Below are 23,595 nucleotides of genomic sequence, written 5' to 3'. Positions count from 1 at the left end.
CCGCCTTAGGTACATCAGATATATTTCCCCTTTATATCAGTTATTAATTTTTCAAGAGTGCATATCACAACACGACAAATTGTTTGACATCATCCGGAACCTCTTGCGACAAACGGTGCAGCCGTAATGGCCGTCTGAAGGTTGCGTTCGGCTTCTGAGCCGGGGTACCCGGGTTCGAACCCGACCGCGCCGGCCGCGTTTCGATGGAGGCGAATAGCAAAGGAGCCCGTGTGCTTTGAGAGTTCAGTGCATGTTAAGGATCCGCAGGTGGTCGAAATTCTTCCGGAGCCCGTCACAACGGCACGTCTTTCTCTTTCTTCTTTATTCACACTTTCCTCTTTTCCCTTACCGCGCGGTTCGGGTGTCCACCGAGATAAGTGAGGCAATTACAGAACCATTTCCTTTTTAAAAACTAATTTGCGTCTGAAGATCCTCGGAATGCACGGTTTGGGGGCGGAAAGATCGTCGTTGCGAACCCGCACTTATCATTTTGGGCTTCATCTCAATTAGTAATTCAATCCTGTGGAACATGTCAAGTCATTTGACACCTCTTTGAACATCCTGCGTCAAACGAGTAGCGCCCAAAGTTTATGCAAATTGTAGTCCCGTGGGGGGGGGGGGGGGGCCCTACTTCGATGGCCGCTATACTGGAACATAAATAACGGGTCACAAATATAGGTATCAAATGAGGCACTACGCGCCCAACGTTGCTATGTGATCAGTGTGTCCACGTGGTAACTGTTTTGGTCTATTTGATCTTCACTGCACACAGACGCGTCCTTGACAAACGTTAGTAGTAAACGCTAACGCTCTTAAAATGGGGCGAGGGTTGTATAATTCGGCGAGGAGGGCGCGCCGCGCCGGTTTCGCCGGCGCAGGCGAGGGACCGCGTCTCTCCGCTATAGGGGAGAAACCCAGGGCTTGGTTCGCACAGAAAACTTCAGCCTCGGTTCCCTATTGTTTCGTTTGAAGTATCTCCCCACTGAATAAGCATTGCGCACGTGCTATTCGCGTTGGACATTGTGAGTTTGCGATGCCCGCCAGGTACAGACACGTTTTCGTGTTTTACGCGACCGCAGCCGTGAGCATCAATGCGACTGCAAGGGGGATGCATAATGGTGTGTCCCCTCGACATGGCCGAGGAGCATAATTGATGCGACTGCTGTGATCACAGCCCCAGCAACCAGAGCAGAATCGCCAATCACGCTAAGTAAAGTTTCTTTCTGAAGCAATTGAATTCCAGACTATATGCCCTGACAAGCTATGTTGCCTTTTGTATACAAAAATTATGTCTCCTAGAAGCAAGACATTCTAAATTTTATAGTTGTTTTGTGTTATATTTTGTGTTACATTTTGTTTTCGCCTGCAGTTGACGAACGTATCTCTCGTGCAAGTATTACATGTGTTGTTTTCACGTGCGCACGTGTGTATAGCTTTTGTCGCTAAAGGTTCAACCGCTGTGCGGTACATTTCACGTAGAGTGTTATGACTGATGTGGTGTATAGCGGCGCTGTTTTTGCTAAACACGTCGGCCGCCACCAGACTGGTTTGGCACAGCAGTCAGGCGCATGTGCCTGACAAGGGACGGGAGCTCTTTGTTCTCTCTGCGTTTCATGTCTCTCGCCTCCCGCACTCGCCGCGTCCGCCTAGGCCTTGACTTTAATTTACAGTGTCGAAACAGAAAAATCTAGATGATCGAGTAAAGCATTGCTGCGAAAAAAGAAGAGACGCCCAGATAAGCTCGGTCGAGTTTGATAGAAAAGAAGCGGAACTTCGTGAAATCCTAGACCATAATCAAATTTCTTTGATAATTTTCAGAAATTTCTTATTCACTGAAGGATACTGTTGTGCTGTATAGAAAATGCTGTTTTATAAGCTGCCCGGTTCATTAGTAATTGAAAAAATTGATGAAATTCCTTGAAAGTCCTTGTAAATCCTTCAATTTTCGCTCTCAAGACCAGCATGAACCCTGCAAACACTCGTAAATGTAGAAAAATCACGAAAAACGTCTTCTGCGAGAAAAGAAGAACAAACGAAAGAATTGTCTTTCTCACAGTCTAGAAAAGATATCAGTCTGTCATTAAGGAATAAAGAGAGCATAAGCATATAGTGCCAGGAAAACATACAGCAGACTCTAATCCCTGCCGAAAGTTTCCGTAAGAAGCCTTATGGAAAACTTATGGATTCCACATATTTCCACAAAAATTTGTATGGATGCTGTATGGACTTATGGAGTCCACATATTTTTCCACAAAACTGTTTGTGGAAAGTTATGGATTTTGCGGAGTGCGTGGGGTGGTTGCGGACACATGTGGACAATGACTTTACGGGTGATGGAGTTTTATGGATGGGTGTTATGGAGAGACTTTGTGGACCACAGGAATCCATAAAATCTCGACGCGGAGTCCGTCAATTATGTATGGAAACTGACGGACAGTGTGGAAGTGGGTTGAGAACACAATTGAAGCTTGCAATTCCTGCAAAAGGCATACGACCAGGTATGCACAATGACCACAGCCTCCAATGGCAGTATATTAGTACCAGATATAATCAATTTAATTTTATAGCCGCCGCGGTGGTGCAGTGGTTAAGGCGCTTGACTGCTGACCCGAAAGATGCGGGTTTGATCCCAGCTGCGGCGGTCGCATTTCGATGGAGGCAAAATACTAGAGGCTCATGCACTGTGCTATATGTCAGTGCATGTTAAAGAATCCCAGGTGGTCGAAATTTCCGGAGACCTTCACTATGGCATCCCTCATATATGGCCCATTAAAACCCCATAAACCACAATTAAGTAACACAAATGAAGCATATACTTGCAATGTATACTCATACACATAATGATCGGTTTATTGAATACAACTGATATATGCACTTCAAAACCAATATTTCTCATGAAGAAGAAAGGGAATTTTAATGAAAGAAAGGCGGAGAGGTCGGCCGGTGGTAACAGGGCCCTGACCTGCTACTCCACACAGGGGAAAGGGAAGAGGAGGAAAAGGAAAGTGTGAATGAAGGCTGATGATGGCATAATACAATGAGTTTCACGGGTGATGTCTATGCACACGCACACACACACACACACACAACACTGGCTGGCGCTCGCATCGCGGTTACTGGACACACATAAAACTCAAAACTGGTGTCTGCAACACAACACCGACACATGTCATTAACCATGTAGGTTGTGCACAGGCGGTCACAAACGAGTATCCAGGCCTGTTTCACACAAAAAGTTGAGCAGGGCTTTTGTCACACGCCACCAATCAGAACGTCTCGTCCTTGCGCCCAGAAGAGTTTCCTCAGAGAGAGGGCGAGAGTCCAGGTTTTTCACGGTCGCCTCCAATGTTGTTCTTTCAGAAGTATACTTCGGGCACGCGCAAAGAAGGTGTCCAATAGTCTCTGGTGTGTTGCACTGTGCGCAATTTGGGTGACTTTCGATGCCGATCTTGTGAAGATAGTGTTTGGTGTAGGCAACGCCAAGCCGTAGCCGGTGGAGTAAAGTCCCATGACGTCGCACCACCACAGATGGGAAATGTAATCGTGAGCCAGCGTCAAGCTTACAAACGCGGTCCTGTTGATGACTCGGATCATGCCAGTGCGACTGCATTGCCGCCTGCATTAAATGCGCCAACAAGGCTCCAATGTCTGACCTTGAAAAGGCTATCTCAATGAAAGCACCATCACTATGTGCCATCCGAGCCTCGGCGTCAGCACGCTCGTTTCCCGCTATGCCGCAATGGCTCGGTATCCATTGAAACTTTATGATATGGCCGCGGTGGAAAGCCTCGGCTAACAAAAGCACAATCTGTTGAACCAGCTGCTCGCATGCTCTTGGTTTTAGATAAGTTTGTACGACCTGTAATGCCGATCTCGAGTCGCAGAATATAGTCCATTGCTGCGCTGGCTGGTGACCAATATAAAGGACGGCTTCTCGTATGGCTGCCAATTCGGTTGCCGTAGAGGACGTTTTGTGCATGAGCCTGAAACGGTGACATGAGGCATTTCCTGGCACTATCACCGCTGCAGCTGAAGAAGTGGTCGTAACGGATCCGTCCACGAAAACATGCTGGGTGTTAGTATACATAGATGTAATGTATGACAGCGCCAGCTGTTTCAGTCCGACTGTTGGAATGTGCGTTTTCTTTGTTATCCCTGGGATTGTTGTCCGTATAGATGGTTTTGGTACTGCCCAAAGTGGCACCTCCGCAATCTGGTGTGGCGCGTAGTTCGAAGGCAGCGCATTGCGCTGCATCCAAAGGGCTCTGGAAAAGGCTGCATCTGGACGCACTGCACTAATGTTAGTCAGGGGGTGATGACAATGCCTGGTCAGATGCCGCAAATGCACACGAAGTGGCTCCTGTTGGAAATAAATTCGTGCTGGGCAGGCGCGGGCCTCATAAAATGTGCCCCATGTAGAAGTTTTACATGGCAAACCCAAGCATACTCTTAAAGCACGAGCCTGCGCGCTTTCAAGCACACGCAGGCCTGATAGTCTGACCCCCGAGAGAACGGGTGCACTGTATCTGAGAAGGCCGACTACCAGCGCCTGGTACACGTGTAGTAAAGATCGCTCCGAGGGACCCCAACATTTTCCTGCCATACACCGCACAATGCTTGCAAAGCTGTCGAGCTTTTTCTTGAGCACAGAAATGTGCTTCGTCCAGGACAGGTCACGGTCTATCGTAACACCTAAGAATTTGTGATGTGTTACGTATGGAACAATTTGCCCATCGATTGTGACCGGATACCACGCCATTATCTTGCGTGTGAAAGCCAATGTTACGCTTTTAGTTGGCGAAAGTTCAAGCCCCTGACGGCGCAAGTACGCAGACGTAATGGACACCGAACGCTGCAATCTTGCTTGCACTTGGGGACGCGTGACACTTGATGTCCAGATGCAAATATCGTCTGCGTAGGCGGATATTGAAACAGTCTTCGGTAGTTGTTTGAAAAGGCCAATGAGCACGAGATTGAACAACGTTGGACTGAGCACTCCTCCCTGAGGAACACCACAAGCAACATGATGATCTGCTGTGTCACCTTCAAGAGTCTCCATGTAGACTGTCCGGTTTGTCAAATAGCTTGCAATCCAATTGTGTAGACGTCCGGCTATACCACATTCTTCGAGTGCATTTAGTACTGCATCATGCTGAACATTATCGAATGCGCCCTTTATGTCGAGGAAAAGAGCAGCAGTCAACCTGTGACGGCGTTTTTCATGTTCTACCGTTGACACGAGATCAATTACACTGTCGATGGCAGACCGGCCTTTGCGGAAACCCGTCATTGTGGAAGGGTATAGCCCATGTTTTTCAAGGAACCATTCTAGACGGGTTAGCACCATACGCTCCATCGTCTTGCCAATACAACTTGCCAGAGCTACTGGTCTGTAGGATGTTAATGTGAGTGGCGATTTCCCTGGTTTGAGCAAGGCCACAATGCGGCTTCTTTTCCACTGCTGTGGTACAGTGGCAGAGGCCCAAGAGTGGTTGAACAATGTTAAGAGGGCTTCCATTACCTGTGGGCCTAGATGACGAAGCGCATTGTATGTTATTCCATCAGGTCCTGGGGATGAAGGATGCGTGCAAGCAGAAAGAGCTGCTTTCAGTTCTTGAATTGTGAAGGGGATGTCCAGTCGATCGTCCATCGTGGGGGGAGCACATCGATGCTGCCGAGGTAAAGAAGCGCTTCCGGCAATTCTCGAGCAGAAATCCTCCGCCACCTCTAGTTCTTGCCGTCTATCATGAAGTGCCAATGCATGGAAAGGGTGTTTCTGCTGGGGAAATGTCGGCAGTGCTCGAACAACGTGCCAGATTGTGGAGAGTGGTTTGCGGGGATCCAATCTGCTGCAAAATGACCGCCACCGTTGTTTGCCTAGGTTCTCCAAATAGCGCTGTATTTGCTTCTGGGCACGTCGAGAGGCCCGGAGATCCGAGACATCCTTTGTCCTCCGGTATTTTCTTTCTGCGCGCCGACGAATCGCCCGAAGCTGCGCATAGATCACATCCACTGGTGCTGTGGAATTTGGCGCTGAGATATTGCGTGTTGCATCGTGCATGGCCGAAATAATACGCTGTTCCACATCTGTTGGATCAGCGAGTTTCCCACAGGTTTTTTTTAGAACAATGCGGAAAGCACTCCAGTCGGTGCAACGTATTTTGGCATTTGGAAGACGGTGAAACCACCGTAGCTGCACATACGTCGGTATGTGGTCACTTCCACAACTTTCAATATCAGCACACCACGTTGCGAACGATGACAGGCGCCTGGATACAAATGCAAGGTCCAGGCAGCTGCTGTAGGTAGTCCCGCGTAGAAATGTCGGCGTGCCATCATTGAGCAAAACGAGACCTGCATTGTTCATGAACGTGGCGATATGCCGTCCTCGAACGTTCGTAACGGCGCTTCCCCAGCCGTGGTGATGCGCATTGAAATCTCCTACTATTATATGGGGTTCCGAAACGCTGTCAAGTAGCGATTGTAGTCGTAGGGCATCAAATCGACCCCTTGGTGGTATGTAGCCACCTATAATAGAGATTGTGCGCCCATTCAAAGTCACAGTGATTGCTACATACTCGTTGCTACTGCCCCCAGGAATTTGATGCCGAACGTAAGTGAGGTCACGACGGACGCATAGTAGTACCTTGCTCAAATGCCCAGCCGCTTCAGAGAGGAAACTTTCATAACCGGACAGTCGAAAAGGAGATGTGATATTAGGCTCACATATTACAAGCACCGAAAATCGGTATGTGAAGATCCTCTGCCTGAGATCTGCTAGGCGGCCTCGCAGACCTCGAGCATTCCATTGTAATACTGCCGATCGAGAGATTCTCTCCTGCAGTGAGGGTGCTGACGACGGTAGAGCCATAATTTTGACTGCTATTAAAGGGTGGCAAGCACCGGTTCAATAGCGTCTAAAATTTGGACAGCAGCCTTAGCAATTGGCGTGTCCACTCCAGCAATTATCAGCCGTAAGGTGCCTATCAGCTGTTTCAGCATCGCCCTGATTTGATCATCTGTTGTCGACACAGCCGGCGGACGCACAGGCGGACGTGTCACAGAGCTTACAGTACGCGATGGTAGAAGTGGCCACTCTGCGGGGTCCTCCTGGGGGGTTGTCAGTCTTGGCTCTTGCGGAGCTGGAGGCAGTGGCTTTTGCGCGGCAGAGCGGTCTCGGTCCTCCTGATGTGTTGACACGTCATTTACTGAGCTCAATTTCTTCTGCCGACTTCGTGTCCTCCTCCTGGAGCGACGTACTGCGATTGCTGCTTCTCGGTGAGTAGAATGGTCTCTCACCATTTTCTTCAAGATCTTCATCTCTGTTTTCACCTTCGGACATTCCCTAGATGTTGCCTCATGAGGACCTTTGCAGTTGGCACAAACTGGAGACTCAATCGTACATGTAGGTCCATCGTGCACGCCACCACAACGCGGACATGTTTTCGTGCTCGTACACGCAGCACTTACATGTCCAATCTTCTGGCATTTTCGGCACTGCACCGGTCGGGGCACATAAGGACGCACTGGGTGCCTCACAAAACCCACTTTCACATGCGATGGTAAAGTAGTACCCTCAAACACTAGTTTGACACACCGTGATTTGCCGAAACGATGGATGTCAGTGATGCGAACAGAACTTGATAGCAGTTGCACCAAGTCCATATCCTTGATCTGTATGTCCACGTCAGAAATCACACCAGCAGTAGTGTTAAGTCCATGAGCGAAGAACGAGCGGACTCGTATGTTGCCAAGGACAGACACGGTCTTCAACTTATCCAGGGTTGCCCGGCTAGAGACATCAACAGAGAGGATATTCCTTCTTGCGTTAATACGCACTTCTTTGACTTGGCCCGGAACCAGTCGTTCAAGAAGAAGAGTCAAAGTCTGCCTGTTGATGGAGTTGAGATTCTCTTCCTCAACAGGCATGTATGAAATTGTGTGAGAGATTGCTCACTTACATTGGCCTCGTTGGTTGTTTTCTTGCTCACACTGGATTGGTGAGGCATCTTCGCTGGCACAATGGACTTGTTAGCCCGCTTCGTACACACACTGGGCCCACACTCAGTCGGGGTTTTGGAAAGCTTCCTCTTCAGGCGCCGACTCACAATCTCGGTGTAGCCTCCGTCGAACTCCATGTCATCCGAGTCAGAGAAACTGGACGATCCCGGGAGCTCTGAGGGGAGATCCATACTGCATCCAGGCTGATCTGTGCAGTTCACACTGCTAGCCACAGAAGGCAGCAGAGGCGGCGGGTCATCCGCCATCGCCTGGGACGGCGAGGTTGCCTTGAAGGCTACAGAAGCACAAAGTATTTTAAAAAAACAGGAGCTCGATCAAGAGATGCTGCCGTTCGCAGCGCTCTTCTTCTTCCTTACCAATTTCTCATGTTTACAATGCGGTTTAGGAGCTGCAAGTAAAACTGCTGAAAATCATAAGTAGCCGAGCCGACCATGCAGTGCTCATCTGATAGCAGCAGCCGTATTCCAATGAAGGTGGAGTGCAAAAAGCGGTGTGCTATGCGTTGTCAGCACGTGTTAAAGAAAACTATGCTGTCTGAATAATTCTGGTGCCCTTTACTTCAATGCAATCCACTTATAACGACATTTAGAAAAACCAGAAAATTTGATGGTTATAACCGATTAACGTTATATCTGGACTGGCAAAAAAAACACATCCATGTTTTCCCCATGCATGTAGGCATTACCCCATAAATGTAAGGGCGCACAGCGTCTTGGCACTCTGCCAAGTTAGCCGAGCGAGCCACCCCACCCCCTCCGGAGCTCCCGTCAAAAGATAAACAGGCAGTAATGTTATCGGCATAATCATCATAGAGCATCTTGGTGCACTGCCAAGGACTGTGATGCAGACAGCGCAAAACGGGGAACGTGCAAGAAAAGGGAACACTTAAAAAAAAGTAAATTCTCAACCACATTGGGCGGAAACTAATTTTTTAGTCAATGTTGCGCGGCAGCGGCCAAGCAAGCTCCTCCCTCCAGCTATTGTGTCAACGATAGTGCTTGGTTCTCGAGGCCGTAGGCAACGCTCCCCCACGGATTTCGCCATGCTGGTCCGTTCGGAGTTTTTACCTCGTTCACTTCAAAGGATTTTGTTTTTTATCAAGCTTTCAGAAAAAGTTTGACTGTAAATACCATCTGGGTGGCTAGAATCCTATCATTGTATCTGCTATTTCACCAATAATTCTATCATTATATACGGTTTATTTTCATATAGTGGCAATGGGAGAATTCAGAAATCTAAAGAATTTGATAGTTATAAGCGATATATCGTTATATCTGGTATCATTATAAGTGGATTACACTGTACAGCACCTCTCATAGCCCAGGTATTGCTTTGGAACGTTCGACCATGCTGTACAGTTTACTTTAAATTTTCACCGTGCACTAAAGAGGAATCTGAACTTACTGTGGGAACTCAATCTACACAATCCGGGCGTTCTTGGAAACTTCGAATTATGGTCCTGTGTGGCTGATTGCCCTAATTATACCGGATTAAACATCCCGGCTCCCGCCTTTTGCTTGAACTCAACGCAGTAGGCAAACGGAGTCAACCAACGTGTGGAGTGCCTTTAGCCAGCCCAGTGGCGGCTTCACTTTCGCTTATTTTTAAGTTTCTGTGAATAAACAGCTTCAGTCACAGACAATACAGGCACAGGTTATGCCCATAGAAATAAAAATGCATGTGGACTCTTTGATTTACGTGTCACTTCGCCAATGACAGAGCGGCAAGCCGCCATGGGACTGCCCGACTCTTTAGTTGACTCCTCCTACCTGCCATGTTGAGTTAAGAAAAAAAGAAGGTGGGAACCAGGACGTTTCATCCGATTTAATTAGGGCAATCGGCCTCACAGGACAATAATTCGAAGTTTTTAACAATGCCCGGAATGTGTAGATACAGTTCCCATGGTAAAAAGACGACTTCAGATTTTTACTGTGCCTTTAATCACGCTCAATGAAGTTTGGCAGCTTGCAAATGTACAGCCCCTCTTCTTCCGCAAATTCAATCAACACACATGGCGCATGGATATCTTTCAGTTTCAATACAGTAATAACACCTGAAAGAGATCGAAAGCATTCCATGATGTGCGGAGGTAGCTTGTGCTGGCTTTCCATGCAAACAACCTTAGTGCACAACAAAATGCATTCTCTGGTTTCATTTTCGGTAACCTGAAAAATGCGGTTTATAACAAAGAAATCATTCTCTGTTGTGCAAATAGCTGTACTGTTGCTCTTCTTTGCCCTCTCATACCTTGTGCTGTGCAGCACAGTGGAGCGGAAACTAAACCGAAAATGCTCCTCAAGAGAAGGAACGTATCCAAAGCTCAACATAAGGCTGTTTTTTTCTTCTGTTGAAAGCACGGGAAATGGATCACAAGCTCCAAACATATAAGAGTTACCCACACGTGTGGCATTCAGAGTGAGTGGGTGCCCCAGCATTGTGCATATGAAATTTCTGGCTTGCTCCTGAACAGTGCAAAGTGCCATAGCCAAATCCACTTGCTGCAGCATAATCATTCTTTCAATGACCTGGTCAGGTGCCCCATTTGCTGATGTTATTGCTCTAAGCACCCTACCATTCCCAGTTTCAAAAACAAATGCCGAATGTGCCCACAGTGGCCCGAAGTTCTTAGCAGCCTTCGCCAGGTGGAGAAGCTGGTGGACGTTGAATGTCATCAGCCGCGCTCCATACAGTGCTGGCATCCGTGAAACGAAGTCCTCTAGTAGGCGGCCTGCACCAAGATAGTACCAACATCTCACTGTAAAAATATCTAGTGATACCAAAAATGTAACGTGTAATTTAGGTGCGTTCCATTAGTAATATCAGATAAAGAAAGTAATTACGTGAACCACAAGAGGACAACTGATAAGTACTTTCTAGAATAAGCTGATAACTAGAGAAGGGATGTTGAACACTGTGGGAACATACTACAGGAAATGCAAGCTCATACGGCCGAGTCAGGCTCGAAACAGAAAAACAGTATTTAATAATAAAAACAAACATGAGATAACTTTGGAAAAAAAAAAGGATTGAGCCCACTGCTATGCGGCGCTCATGAAACCATGAGCTTCTAAACGTCCTTTTAAGCATAGCATTACTTGGCTCATGCTTGGCGTGAGCAGAATGTGAACGAATGATGGATGGCCATAGAACAATGAACAGAGAGAACACAGAGAGAGAGGGGAACCTCTCATGGTGAACAACAAGCTGTCTAAACGGCATTCTTTAGAGAATATGCAACTGCAGCTGGAAACTACTAATCCTGATTGTCAGAAAAGTAATTGAAATGTAGAGTATCGTGGTCAATAGACTGGACTAAACTGCACGCTGAAAGCAGCGCTAGTCATTGAGGCACCCTAAGATAGACAATCCTGAATGCTCCTAAAAAAAAACTGAGCAGCTGCAGAGTGCTGTCACATCAACTCTTAGAGAAAGACCACCACTAAGCACAGCACACACAAGACTAGAGGCTGTATCTATCAATGGCTAATAAAAATGCACTTTTTTTCAGCAAAGAGACTATTTAATTAAGCTTTCAGTACCCCTCAAGTGGGCAACAACATGCAAACACTCAACTTTTAAAGGGACACTGAGTGACAAATGAAGTAGGCCTGTATAGATTAAAGCAGCCTAATAAAAATGCAATGGGAAATCTTATGAACTAGAAAACATCACAAAATTAAATGTAGATATCACCACCATCAGTCGTTGTCAGATGATAACGGCAATGATATGTAGGCAGTTTTCACTCGCATATCCCTAGTTGACATTGCCATGCGCTTCATGCAGTGACCGCAGAGTCCTTTCCAGTCAAGTCGTCATGAATTTGAATCGTCTCATTTGCAGGTTCGTCCTTAAGCTATATCAGACTACATTAGTACATCCTGCAGTGGCACCACTTTAGTGAAATATTCAAGAATGACACAATCTATAGAGCAAAGAATAAAAGAATCAGAAGCAGCACAAATACTACAAACCACAATAAACTGTTCATGACAAACACCTGCAGACCATAAGCACAAGGCTCTCCTTGCTTTGAGATGCCACATTTTTTCCCTGAACTACCAATAAGTACTTTTGGTGCCTAGCTTCTAATACTGCATTATACAGCTGGGCCTCACCTGCATGATTTATTTGCTGCAATGTCAGCTCTTCCAGCAGTAGGGTGAATATGGCTTCAACCAGCAATGCAAAGTGGTTCAGGTAGCGCTGAGGTAGTATGCCCAAGCAGCAGGGCAGGGCATAAAAAAGCAACCAATGCCGCCATTCGCTGGCTTTCCAGTGGCACTTGTCCTTGAGCGAACGTGGCAGACGGGTGAATGAATGAGGTGGCTTTATTGCCAGCAGCCTTCTGTCCACTTTGGCCATTGTTACGGGGCGCCCTGCACAAATAAAAATGTTGTGCACTTGGCGCTGGTGTGCACGTAACAAGGGCAATGGCTTATCACTGTTTACTGTTCTAGTCTAAAAAGCAGCTTTCTAACCATAGCAGCTGAAGCTGCATGCACAAATTTTGTGGGCCCTTTTAAGCATTAAATCTCAACATAGCAGCAGGACATCTTGTAAAAAAAAAGGGCACTGAAATGACGTCAGGCACTTACGTTGCATAGAAAACATTGAGAAGGGTAACAGAACAAAAAATCTCTGCCTTTGTCTTCACATGCTGCAGACAAATTCACACAAACTGGCTGAGAAGATGGCACTGGCTGCTGTGACGCAGAATTAGAACATAAGTGAACCAACGTGAAAGGCGTTGGATTAGGTTACGTTCCAGCATGGCACAACATACCAAGATGTTATGTCGCACAGCTCACAATTCCAAGGTGAAAATTATGACACCACTTTGTTTTGACTCATAATTCAAGCTCTATAAATGAATTTTTTCTGGATCCACTGTCATAAGTTTATGGAGACCCGCCGTGGTGTCTCAGTGGTTAGGGTGCTCGGCTACTGAGCCGGAGTTCCCATGTTCGAATCCAACCACGGCGGCCACGTTTCGCATCGATGGAGGTGAAATGCAAAAACGCGCCCGTGTGTCGTGCGACATCAGTGCACGTTAAAGATCCCCAGGTGGTCGAAATGATTCCCCAGCCCTACACTAGGAGCCCTCTTTCTTCCTTTCTTTCACTCCCATAGTTTCTGCGCCATTTCCTTTCCTCAAAAGCCAATTTTGATGTTTATGGAATGCAATATCAGATAGAGAAATTAATTGCACTGCTGTTTTTGCATGCAGCCTGAAATGTTTAAATTAGAAGGTGCAGCATTAAACTTCAAGTGATATGAACAAGATGCTAAGAAATTGAAATTTTTGCCAAAGTTGCATTCTGCAAGCGGTTGGTGATTGCTTACAACCAATGCAAATAATATGAACCCCTACTGGCGTTCAGTGGCACTGCGTGGCTGTCATGCAAATCATATCCAGGTTCCTTTTTTCGAGCTGCACAAATGCAGCTTACCCAACTTTCTGAGCACTCAAGCATGCCAGACTGTTCTTTATTGTTTGTGAAACTATGAACCTCCTCATGCTCATAAGTCCCTTAGTGCTTTTTCGTAAGTTAGTTATTTTTCATGTCTAATTTTGATAGCAGGACATAGGACCACACCTTGTTTGAGGAGCCAGCTGAATGAGCACTGCAACTTGAACATCAAAGCTAAGCTCCATCGTGTCAGCAGCTGAACTAGACGGCAACAGTTAATTAACCCTTTCTGGTCAGCTATAGCTTCCCCACCGACTCCTGCAATGGTCAGCATTCTTTTGGTCTTTCCAGCTCCTCGCAATGAAAGGGAGTGCCACATCATGGCTTGGTTATAAACATTTATTTAAAGCCCTGTGCCAGGCCATGCCGGACTATACCAACCACACGCACACTTTTCCACTGTCGGGTGATGCCCGAGGTATGACCGGAATGGGTTAAGGAGTACCAGCCAGTAACAACCTTTGTTATCTCTTTTTTCCTATGCTTAATTTAGGTCAATGTACCCTTCAGCAATGTAGTACAGAGTATTAGAAAAAATTTTAAGGTTACTTAGTGCTATAATGAGTAGAAGTGTAGCCTTTTTACTTTCTCCGCTACTTACCAATGTAGAACGGTTGCTGAGAGTTTGCTGAATCAAACCACTGGTCAGTAAGGCATTTCGTGACCCCAATGAGCACACAATGCATATACTCCACTGTGTGGCCAAACACAATGTTAAAGTGTTTCAGGTGATTCAGTGGTGACTGCCCTTTAAGCCCATTCACAGCATCTTTGATCTTCTCCGCAAACTCCATGTCTTTCGACATCTCCCCTGGGGTCCGCTCCTCACCGACTGTAACACTCATGTACCTTTGGGCCCCTGTTGAAAGGAGAGAAATAGTGTGCATGCTCGATTATTTGCCTGCAGAAAGCAGAATCTACAGGAATTAAGCAATGCCTGCATATGTTTTATGCACTAAACTATTATGAGCAAAAGTAATCGATCCAACTGTCCATGGTGCGAACCATATTCCACGCTGCATGCTGGCGCTGCCTGACGAAACGCTCATATTGTTGAAAACGTCGCAGTGTGCCAATCTTGACACTAGGAGCACTTCGTCAGGTAGCATCCACATGTATACAGTGCAGTTTGGTTTGGAGTGCAGACTGAAAGCCCTTACTTTTGCTTATGACAGTACTCTTGCTGGGTATAAGTCTCTCACGTGACATTCGCATGATGTATCTAGATGGGGAATTTTAGGCCCGCCTTCAATACTTTGCACCTCATATCTGCTGTCACGGAGAAGTGTGGCACATGATCTATATCACATGTTTCTAATGGCAAATTTTTCAGCAGCCAGAGCTTTCATAAAGTGCACTGACAACTTTGATACAAACTGACCGCTGCAAATGCAACGTTTTTCCTTAGCAGTATTTGAACACCGCTTCAACTTATCCATTTTTTGGTCATAGCCAGCTCAGACAGAACACTCTAAATGCATTTCAGGGCATGTTACAAGCTGTTCAAAATTAAGATATGAAATTATTAAGCATATCCACTAAGTTAACATACATGCACAAGTGTTCAGCCAGATGCAATGACAAATTTGATCAACCATACCTTCGTGAAACTCGGCACAATTGTAGCACCAAGGGCAGCCGAAGAGACCATTAAACTGGACCATGTTGATCACAGATGCTCGGGCTGGCGCATCCACGCAGCAGCACAGTACATGAAGTCCTGATGACAGCAATGTATGACCTGCCTTCCAAGTGATCTTGCCAAACTGATTGATCTCTTCAACAAATTTGGTTAAGAAGGTTCTCATGTACGGGTGCTGGCCGAACCACAGCCCACCTATCAAGCAGTTCTTTAGCCTGTCGCAAGGTGGCAGCTCGTTAATCAAAAACTGGATTGGCCACACAGATGATGACGATGACTTGAATACGGGGCTTCCATCTGTGTTGATAGTGATGGTAAGATCCATCCAGCCAATTTTGCCGCTCTTCCTCAACTCCTCGGCCATAGATCCACTTGTGATGTCCTGCAACAGTGCGGCTCCTCCTTGCTGAATGACTGCCTTTAAGTTCACAAGTCTTTCAAACAATGCAGCCTTTGATTTTGCAAGCAAACATTTCATCTGTTCTTTCAAATCTAAAATGATGAAAAAATGTCCCCTAGCTTTTAGAACACAAAGTTCCGTGCTAACCTCGCAGTCCGGGCACCTCATTGATGACATTCCGGGCACTGACACAGGCACACTGCCACAGGTGTCACAATAAAAAAACCGCTTCACCAGCCTTTCCTTGCGCGACGACCAAAGCTTTCGGAACACAAACTTTGACCGAGGAAGTACATCACCTTTAAAGCCAAACAGACCATCTATGAGGCGCAGCAGATCATTCAGGGCCTCCCAAGTGAGTCCATGAGTGACGACAAACGCCATTATCATTATTATCGCGGCTGCCTTTGTCGTTGTGGAGCCCGGAATTACTGCTGCCTCAAGCTCGACAAAGTCCGATGCCAGAAACTCGCGTTCGCCGTCGTCGTTTTCGGTTTCTCCCGGCATAGAACTGCTGTCTTGGGGTGTTTCGCCAAGCCGGTCAAAGTCGTCTGTTTGGAACAAATCTTCGTCATCGTCATACGAGGTGCCGCCTGCCTGCTCATCGTGGGCACTCAAAGTAGGCGAGGCTGGCTGCGCCGCTTGTTCTGCTGCTGGTTGCTCGCCACTTGGAAGGTTCAGCAAATCGCCCACAACGCCTCCGCCGTTGACATCTCCGTCGTTGGCAGCAGACGTCGATGAGGCACAATGCTGAGCGCGAAGCCGCACTTCTTGCTGCCTCCTGTAAAGTGTGGTCTTCGGGACAACAAACGGTTCGTCTTTGTAGAAATAACGCTTCCGTCGTTTCTTGGTCACGTCCCCATCCATAGTAGTCTAAGAAAAACTAAATGAAACAGGCAGGCAAAAAATACCAAACTAGAATGGGAGAAATTGAACAAAATAGCAGCAGAAGGTGACAACAAAGTGACCACTGCTCTATCGGTCTTGACCGGTCTTGACTCTTGAAGTCTTGATTGTCTTGACTTTCGCCCTCCGGATACAACCGCGAAATGCGCTGTGCAAAACACTGTAGCAATTTGAAGTCCACTGGGTACCTGCAGTCGGCTTTGTTCTACGCAAAAAAGAACTGTAAAGTTTATAAGTATTCATTAAAATATGCTCCGCGTGCGCGCTAGAAAAAATTGCCTTTTCAAAGCATGGCCATAACAAGCCAAAAGTATCCAAAGCTTCTAGCCATCGTTGCTGTGTTAGGTATTAGGTGCAATTTCTTGGGGTCCCTAGCTGCGCTGCTTTGTTAGCCTACGAAAATATTTCTTTATTATGGAGCCGTTGCTCGCATACGTGCTGTATAAAGACGGTGAAAAGGCCGTCGTGCCAGTCAGCCTAATTAAAGATTATTGCCCAAAATCTACAAAGGACTTGGCGAAAAACAAGTTGGTCTACTGGCGGGACAAAGACGCTCCGGATGGCGGTGATGAAGATTATTATCCTGGCGATATAGAAGAACTGGCTGGTAAGTGACAACAGTATTTTTGTCCACACTAAGAAATCCGGAAAGCAGTCGCGTTGCTACGCTTGTAGGAGGTGTGCAAATTTATAAACTATCGCAGCGCGCGTGACGCTAGTGCATGCGGTACAGCTGCCTTTGAGGGTACCCCTCGCGAGTGCAGGCGGGCGTGACAAGAACTGGAGAGACCAGAAAATGCTAGGCTGTTTGCCCTCGCAGTTTCGTCGGGCAGGGCTTTTTCTGGAGAAAATCCGCAACAGACTGTCGCTAGCATTCATGATGACAGCGGTTTTGTGACTTCATCACAAGTCGCTATCGGGGTACAGCTTTGCTTGCAGGTCTTGCGCGGCTTCAACTTTCCGGTAGTCATTCCCACCCGACTGCGCACGTTGCTGAGTCAGCCTATTGTACTCGTCTACTCTAGAGACATAAGAAGAAACACGTGATCAACAAATGTGCAGTGTTGAGCCATGATTACTTACGATACTCATAGATATAACATGCGTGAGTGGACAAGCTAACACATCAGGGAGGGCGCATTGCACGTATTGTGACAACACAAGCCGCCGCGTCGGCTGAGTGGTTATGGTGCTCGGCTGCTGGCCCGAAAGACGTGGGTTCGATCCCGGCCGCGGCGGTCGAATTTCGATGGAGGCGAAATTCTAGAGGCCCGTGTGCTGTGCGATGTCAGTGCACGTTAAAGAATCCAGGTGGTCGAAATTTCCGGAGCTCTTCACTACGGCGTCTCTCATAGCCTGAGTCGCTTTGGGATGTTAAACCCTGATAAACCATAAACCATATTGTGACAATAAGCGCACAATGTCAGATACCACTAACAAACAAATATTCTATGTTCCTGTCCTCCCTTCACTTCTAGCAGGGGTCTCAAACCCACTGCTATGCCGAACCAGAACGCATTGAGGAAATTTCGTCCCCCATGGGCAAGGACAAAGGGATCAACGTCATTGTTGCATCATGCCCCTGGCTTCCTGCTTACTTAATTTCAGCTTTGACAGAGTGTAACTCGCTTTCAACAGCCAGCTATCTTTGCCTTGCATGCCGAGAATACTGACGTTTTTCGAAAACTGAAATCGGCATACTTTTATCGGTTTATTTTGGTTTTATCTGAAATGTCGAACCCCTACTTGTAAGTGACGTGCTCAAGTAGCCTAACTGTTTGCAAAGAGAATGGCTTTGGTTCCTGGAGATTACACAGCGACTCTATCCAAATATGATAGGCAGCGTTATGAGGAGAAAACAAACAGCTGGACCCTTTCGCACTGCGGGCAAACAGCTGCATCCAGGACATTGACTTGTGGCCATGCGTGGTTGCTTCAGGCATCCACTAATTCTGAATGTCAAGAAAAAGCTTCATTACTCATAAGCAACTGAAGTTGTGGAAGGCGCTGAGGCCTACAACTTGTAATGAGCGACTGGGTGTACGAGCCGTCAGTGAAGGAAGCGTCGGCTGACACCATAGTCATGGTAACAAAAGACATGGTAACAAAATAATCACAGCTTTGTCATGTTAATTACCACTTCAAGCATGCACAATTCTGGTGTTGGACAGCTCTTAATAGGCACAAATTATTTCTTCACGGTAGAGATTAACCTTGCATCACTCCTGTATAGAATGGCAAGCTGCTCCAGCATGTATTACATAAATCCACGGCTGACAATAATATTTGAAATTGTTCTGCTAATTGTACACTGCTTTATTCATATGTTGTATAGTTTCATGAGTATTATGTTTAATTGAGATGTCTATAATGCAGCAACGGCAGAAGAACTGGCAAAAAAACTGAACAAGCGAAGGATCCGGTGGCCGAAGCATGTGTTTGATGATGCTGCTCATGAAGCTGCTCAGCAAAGTGCTCAGGTATCCGTCTGTCAATTTGCAATACTTCAGTGGCCAAGTTATTGGAGCATCTGCTTCACATGTGGGAAGTGTGGCATTCAATTCTTAGTGATGCCGGGAACCTGTTGTTGATACAGTGGGTAAAGGCTTTCCTCTGGCCGGGGGCTTCCCACTTTGAGTAAACAGTCACTTTCATTAAACGAAACAACTTTGTAGCATGGCACTGTTTGGCCAAAGCCGACCTTGCATCAGGAAAAGTGTCATTAGCAGCAGCTCTTTCCTCTGTTCTTCGCTTTCGAATATTTCGTAGTGCATCTTATGTATTTGCTTGCCTATTTTAGCTGTGTGCTCCATTGTGGATTGAAAGATTGAAGTACAAGCGAGTGGGGAGATGCGCAAAGGAAAGGAAGCAGCCTGTGTATGATCAGTATTCGTAATTTATTCTAATGGGCTCCAGTCAAACCTCGGTGGGAGGCTTATCAGGCCTTCCTGACGATAATGTCCTTTGTAGCCTAAGAATAAATCGGGTACCTGAAGCCTGGCCGACGAACTAGTGCTAGCTTTGGCAGTTTTATCAATCCCTGACCATTAAAGACCTTGTATGTAACAGTAATCTGTGAGTTCAACTCTTGTTGCAGATTACATTTGGAAGACCAGCAATTATTTGAGAATTCAGGGAAAATAATAGAGTTATACTCAGTGTGCACAAGCTGTCTGTAAAGAGACACTGAATGGGAATACTAAGAAAAAGGGGCCTTGACAGCCTATTTTCACGCATACCCTGCTTATCGCATTTAATTCTCAACTCGTTTAATTAAAATTCCCCCAACTTTCAGTTGATTCTGTGCGGCAAATATTTTGAAAACGATTTTTTTCTGTTTCTTCTGCGAACTGCTTGCTGGTCTGGCAACAACCTCTGATCGCTGACGTTAGAAGGGCATGCGCACCCCGCGTTGTCTGCTGCGCGCTGTTGAGGTGCTTGCATGCACGTCATAGACGGCGGTCGCTCGAAAACTTTTTTTTTTTTTGAGCTTATCCAAATAAAATACATTTTCAGTGTTTTCTTTTCGGAAGCCGTCAGCTTAGTACGCTAGCTGAGAAATCCTTAGGAAAGCAGACTTGCTTGTGGCACCCCTTTTCTGATTGTTGAGGAAACAGAAATCGATGGACCCCTGCTTTATTATTTACGCTCATAAACAAGTTATTTTTATGTTATGAGTATGGTTTCTTTTGAGCAGTCGAGTGCTTTTGTATGCGAAAAGCGGCACATGCCGTGCATTGCATGCCTTCGCCGATGTGCGCCGTGAAAGCCGCGTCGTTTTGTAGCTGGATACCAGTTTGTTGTCCGCTATTCATCGGCTTGATAATTAAACTCAAACTATCACAAGGTGGAACTGGAGTAACCTTGAGGCACGAAAGGAGCAGAGAAAAATGCCGAATGAGACGGCTTCCCGCTGCATGTGTGCATTTGTAACATACATTCCCTTCGGCTCATAGAAGCCTTTTGCAGGAACCAAGCCGCTTGCAAATCCCTACGCGACTCGAATGTTTTCACTGCCCACACCGATGAATGGTCGCCGCCGTCTAGATGAGTGCTTGAAAATGATAGCACATCATTTAGCGTTTACTGTGCGTGCGCATTGCGGCCTAGGAATGCGATGATCACAACAACATGTAGCCCCGCGCTGGGATTGTTTACATAACTGTGCGCAAACAGTACTGCTTGGCATAAAACTCAAAGTGGGCTCTCCTTATCTTAAATATTACGTAGTATTGCTCGCAAATTGTAGCTTTCCTCGTCTACACACTATGATAACACTGCAATAAGCACCGCTGATGCTATGTCGCCTGCTTGGGAAACGCCTCGCATAGGACTGGCGCTTCCCGCTGAATGCATCTGCTTCCTCTTATGTCATCAGTATTTGATTTTAAAGCGCTTTAGCTAAAGATAAGTTTGGACATTACTTGAAATAATGAAAACTACCAGATTTGTTGTCCACAGTCGACGCCGACTGCTGCTGCCGGCTGCCTTCAGCACATGCTGTGAACACCGGGTCACATATCGACACTTCCCCTTTATTGTACTCGCACCCTGCGATGTAGGCAGTCGTCGCTTTGAGGGCACTGTAGCCAAAGTTAAGCTCAACAGCTATTTAAGGTGCTAAAACTCGCGAATTCGCTCTTTGCAATCGCCGAAATCGCACACACGAATCCTGCGTACTCGCTAGGCCTCGTCACGAAACGGGCCGGCGGTTCACCGTTGACCGAAATTCAAGATTATGGCGAAAGTTCCTTACTGATTAGTAATAAAGTGTGAAGTTATGAAATGCAACCGCTCGGTTTGCTTTTTTCGATGTGGATAAGGTACACAAGCGCTGTCTTTCGGGCCGTCTATTCACCGGGTGTGAAGCTTTCGCTCGGCCGCACAAGCCTAGGCGACGGCGATTAGTGGCACCGTCGTGCGGCTTTTTCTGTCCGTGTCGCTTGCCTCGCTGATAGGTTCTATGCGCAGGCACCGAATAAAAGCACATCTTCGCTCGTGCACGAACATTGCGCGTATGTCGCCGTGGCTAGCATCAGGTCCAATAAGTTTTAAAGTTCTTAAGTTTAGTAAAATATGTCATATCAACTAGCCCCCACCACACTCTGCCAGTTCCTACTACGTTCACTCTTTTTACATTACTGCGATACGGGGTCATTGGTCCTGCTGGCGTCGTCGTCGGTATAGCTTGACAGACTAGTGCGTCAGCGATGGCATTTGCATACCGACCAGCCAACCGATCGCCGTAGCATCGGCCTAGTGTAACCGGACCCTATACCGAAGAATGAAGAATAACTGCATTACAATTATTAACGCTTGGCCTTGTGCAGACGAGACTGTGGCATTTCAGCTCTGCCAAAACATGCTGACCTTTCTCTGAATGCTCGGTTCAGGTATTTATCTACAAATGAGGCAGTGAGTACAGCATCCTTTATTTTTTTTTCATTTAATGTTACCTCTCCACATTTCATGAGAGTGAGCATAATGATTTGACCAAGCATATTCAGGAAACTGCCTAATTCAAGTATGCGAGGGACTCCGGTGCTGGTTCATCACAGACTCGCGAGTTTGGTTGTTTATGCATACGTACCACCTTTTCAATGGTGAGGATTTTATCCTTCATAGCATGCCCGTACAGGAGAAAACAATACATTTTATAATTTGAGAATGCCACAAGCGCGCGGAAAGAAGCCTGTTCAAAGGCTTAACCGAGAACTGAACCGCTTGACTGTCTGCCGAGCAAACAAAACGGAGTGTAAATCTGTTGCAAGCATACCATTCTAAACATGCTCATAGCATGGCTGCACACAGGGTGGATGCACAGAATGCAAGGTAAAAGTCTCTGTAGTGACATTCATGTCTCACCTTTCTGTCCATCATCTGGTTTGCGCTGTTTTTATGTATTTCACATTCTTGACTGCTTGGCCGTGCGTCGAACCACTCAACCAATTGTTACTGGCGAAGCAGGCACGCCACGAGCTTCAGTTTCTTGAATCTGCATGGGGTGTTACCACAGGTGCTTCACTTGGAGGCAATTTTCTGACTGTCATCATCCTGAGATGTTAATCTATCAATCTATCAGAACTTAGTGTTCCCATCTGGTTTCCCTTTAATAGTGACATTAAAAGGCAGTTATGTGTTTAAATATAGTGACATCACCTGTTGATTTGCTTCTTAATAGCAAAATCATCCACAAATTGAAATTCTTCACTGGTTGATAATGAGTTTATGGCATTAAAATGTTATTATCTGTTTTGTCGAGATGCAACCATGTGGAGTCAAAATGGTCACAGAAATTTTCTTCACCTCATTCGCATAAAAGCCTTGCGTAGGATGATGCACAGAGTTGGTTGGGCAACACTTCTTGTTTTTTGTAGTCAGACAATTGCAGACTACTTGCAAGTTGGTTATGCTGTTTGGAAAGTACTTCTAGTGGGCCCCATGGTATGTGTGCTGAAAGCAAGAAATTGCACCATAATTATGGTTATTCTTCCATTTTATCTCGTTCTTAGAAGTTAGTTTTTTATGGGACTGGAAATTTGCCCATGAATGTGCTTTAGAATGATAGTAATAAGATGTATATGTTCCTTTTCATTTCAGCAGGTTATGAGCCAAAAACAAAAAAAGGCCCAGAAAAAGGAGGCTTGCCACAAAAAGCTGAGGTTTTCTTTTGAAGAAAGCTCTTCTTTAGATGAAGACCTCATGGAGAAGACGGCACTGGATGGAAAAAAAAAGAAATAGAAAACCTACAATTGGAAATTAGGTCCCTTAGAAAAAAGCTGTCACAGGAACGCCAACGAAACTATGACCTGCAAGAAGTGGTCATAAAAGGAATTGGTGAGGCACATAACTGTTTGCATCTCAAGAACAAAATTGGTGCATGAGAGATGCAGTGCCAACATTGTTTGCTGAGGTGTTTCTTTGTCAGCGTGGCTGCTGTTAGTTCCACGTTTATAGCAACTATTCTTAGCAAGCATGTATTTGGGCTATTAGAGAACATTAGGCAGGGGCAATGCATGCTTTGACTAAGATGCCCTATCATAAATGAGGTGGTGAGCCTTGTGAAATTGAGTTCTTTGCCTCAGGGTCTTGATAATATTTTCATTGCTGACTTTCTGGTGGGTAAAATTCAAAACGTGGCGGTATTTGCT

At 46.2% G+C, this 23,595-nt stretch overlaps 2 protein-coding genes across 2 annotated transcripts; one reads left to right on the top strand and one right to left on the bottom strand.

Moving 5' to 3' along the window:
• Positions 1-9,959: 9,959 nt before the first annotated feature.
• LOC144123367 (uncharacterized) lies at positions 9,960-16,405 on the bottom strand. The gene is made up of 4 exons (XM_077656213.1): positions 15,097-16,405; positions 14,098-14,355; positions 12,141-12,401; positions 9,960-10,750 (listed from the first exon to the last, which is right to left on the bottom strand). Exons 1-4 carry the CDS (start codon positions 16,403-16,405, stop codon positions 9,960-9,962), a joined length of 2,619 nt encoding a protein of 872 aa, XP_077512339.1.
• Positions 16,406-16,790: 385 nt separating this feature from the next.
• On the top strand, positions 16,791-23,185 carry LOC144123358 (uncharacterized). Its single transcript, XM_077656203.1, has 3 exons — positions 16,791-17,051; positions 18,821-18,924; positions 23,045-23,185. The coding sequence occupies exons 1-3, from the start codon at positions 16,859-16,861 to the stop codon at positions 23,183-23,185; spliced, it is 438 nt and encodes a 145-aa protein (XP_077512329.1). The 5' UTR covers positions 16,791-16,858.
• The last annotated feature ends 410 nt before the right edge of the window (positions 23,186-23,595 follow it).

The sequence above is a fragment of the Amblyomma americanum genome, chromosome 1 (assembly GCF_052857255.1).
Source record: "Amblyomma americanum isolate KBUSLIRL-KWMA chromosome 1, ASM5285725v1, whole genome shotgun sequence".
Taxonomy (NCBI): Eukaryota; Metazoa; Arthropoda; class Arachnida; order Ixodida; family Ixodidae; genus Amblyomma; species Amblyomma americanum.
The sequence above is the reverse complement of the archived record's forward strand: the minus strand, read 5'-3'. Positions and strand labels throughout refer to the sequence as shown.

Excerpts from the sequence above, each read along its gene's own strand:
- LOC144123367 (XM_077656213.1), bottom strand. The coding sequence starts at position 16,405 with ATGGATGGGGACGTGACCAAGAAACGACGGAAGCGTTATTTCTACAAA. Across the intron at positions 14,356-15,096 it reads TTGTGCCGAGTTTCACGAAG|GGGCCCAAAGGTACATGAGT; the intron begins GTATGGTTGATC and ends TCCTTTCAACAG. Across the intron at positions 12,402-14,097 it reads TCAGCAACCGTTCTACATTG|GGCGCCCCGTAACAATGGCC; the intron begins GTAAGTAGCGGA and ends TTATTTGTGCAG.
- LOC144123358 (XM_077656203.1), top strand. The coding sequence starts at position 16,859 with ATGGAGCCGTTGCTCGCATACGTGCTGTATAAAGACGGTGAAAAGGCC. Across the intron at positions 17,052-18,820 it reads CGATATAGAAGAACTGGCTG|CAACGGCAGAAGAACTGGCA; the intron begins GTAAGTGACAAC and ends TCTATAATGCAG. Across the intron at positions 18,925-23,044 it reads CTGCTCAGCAAAGTGCTCAG|CAGGTTATGAGCCAAAAACA; the intron begins GTATCCGTCTGT and ends TTTTCATTTCAG.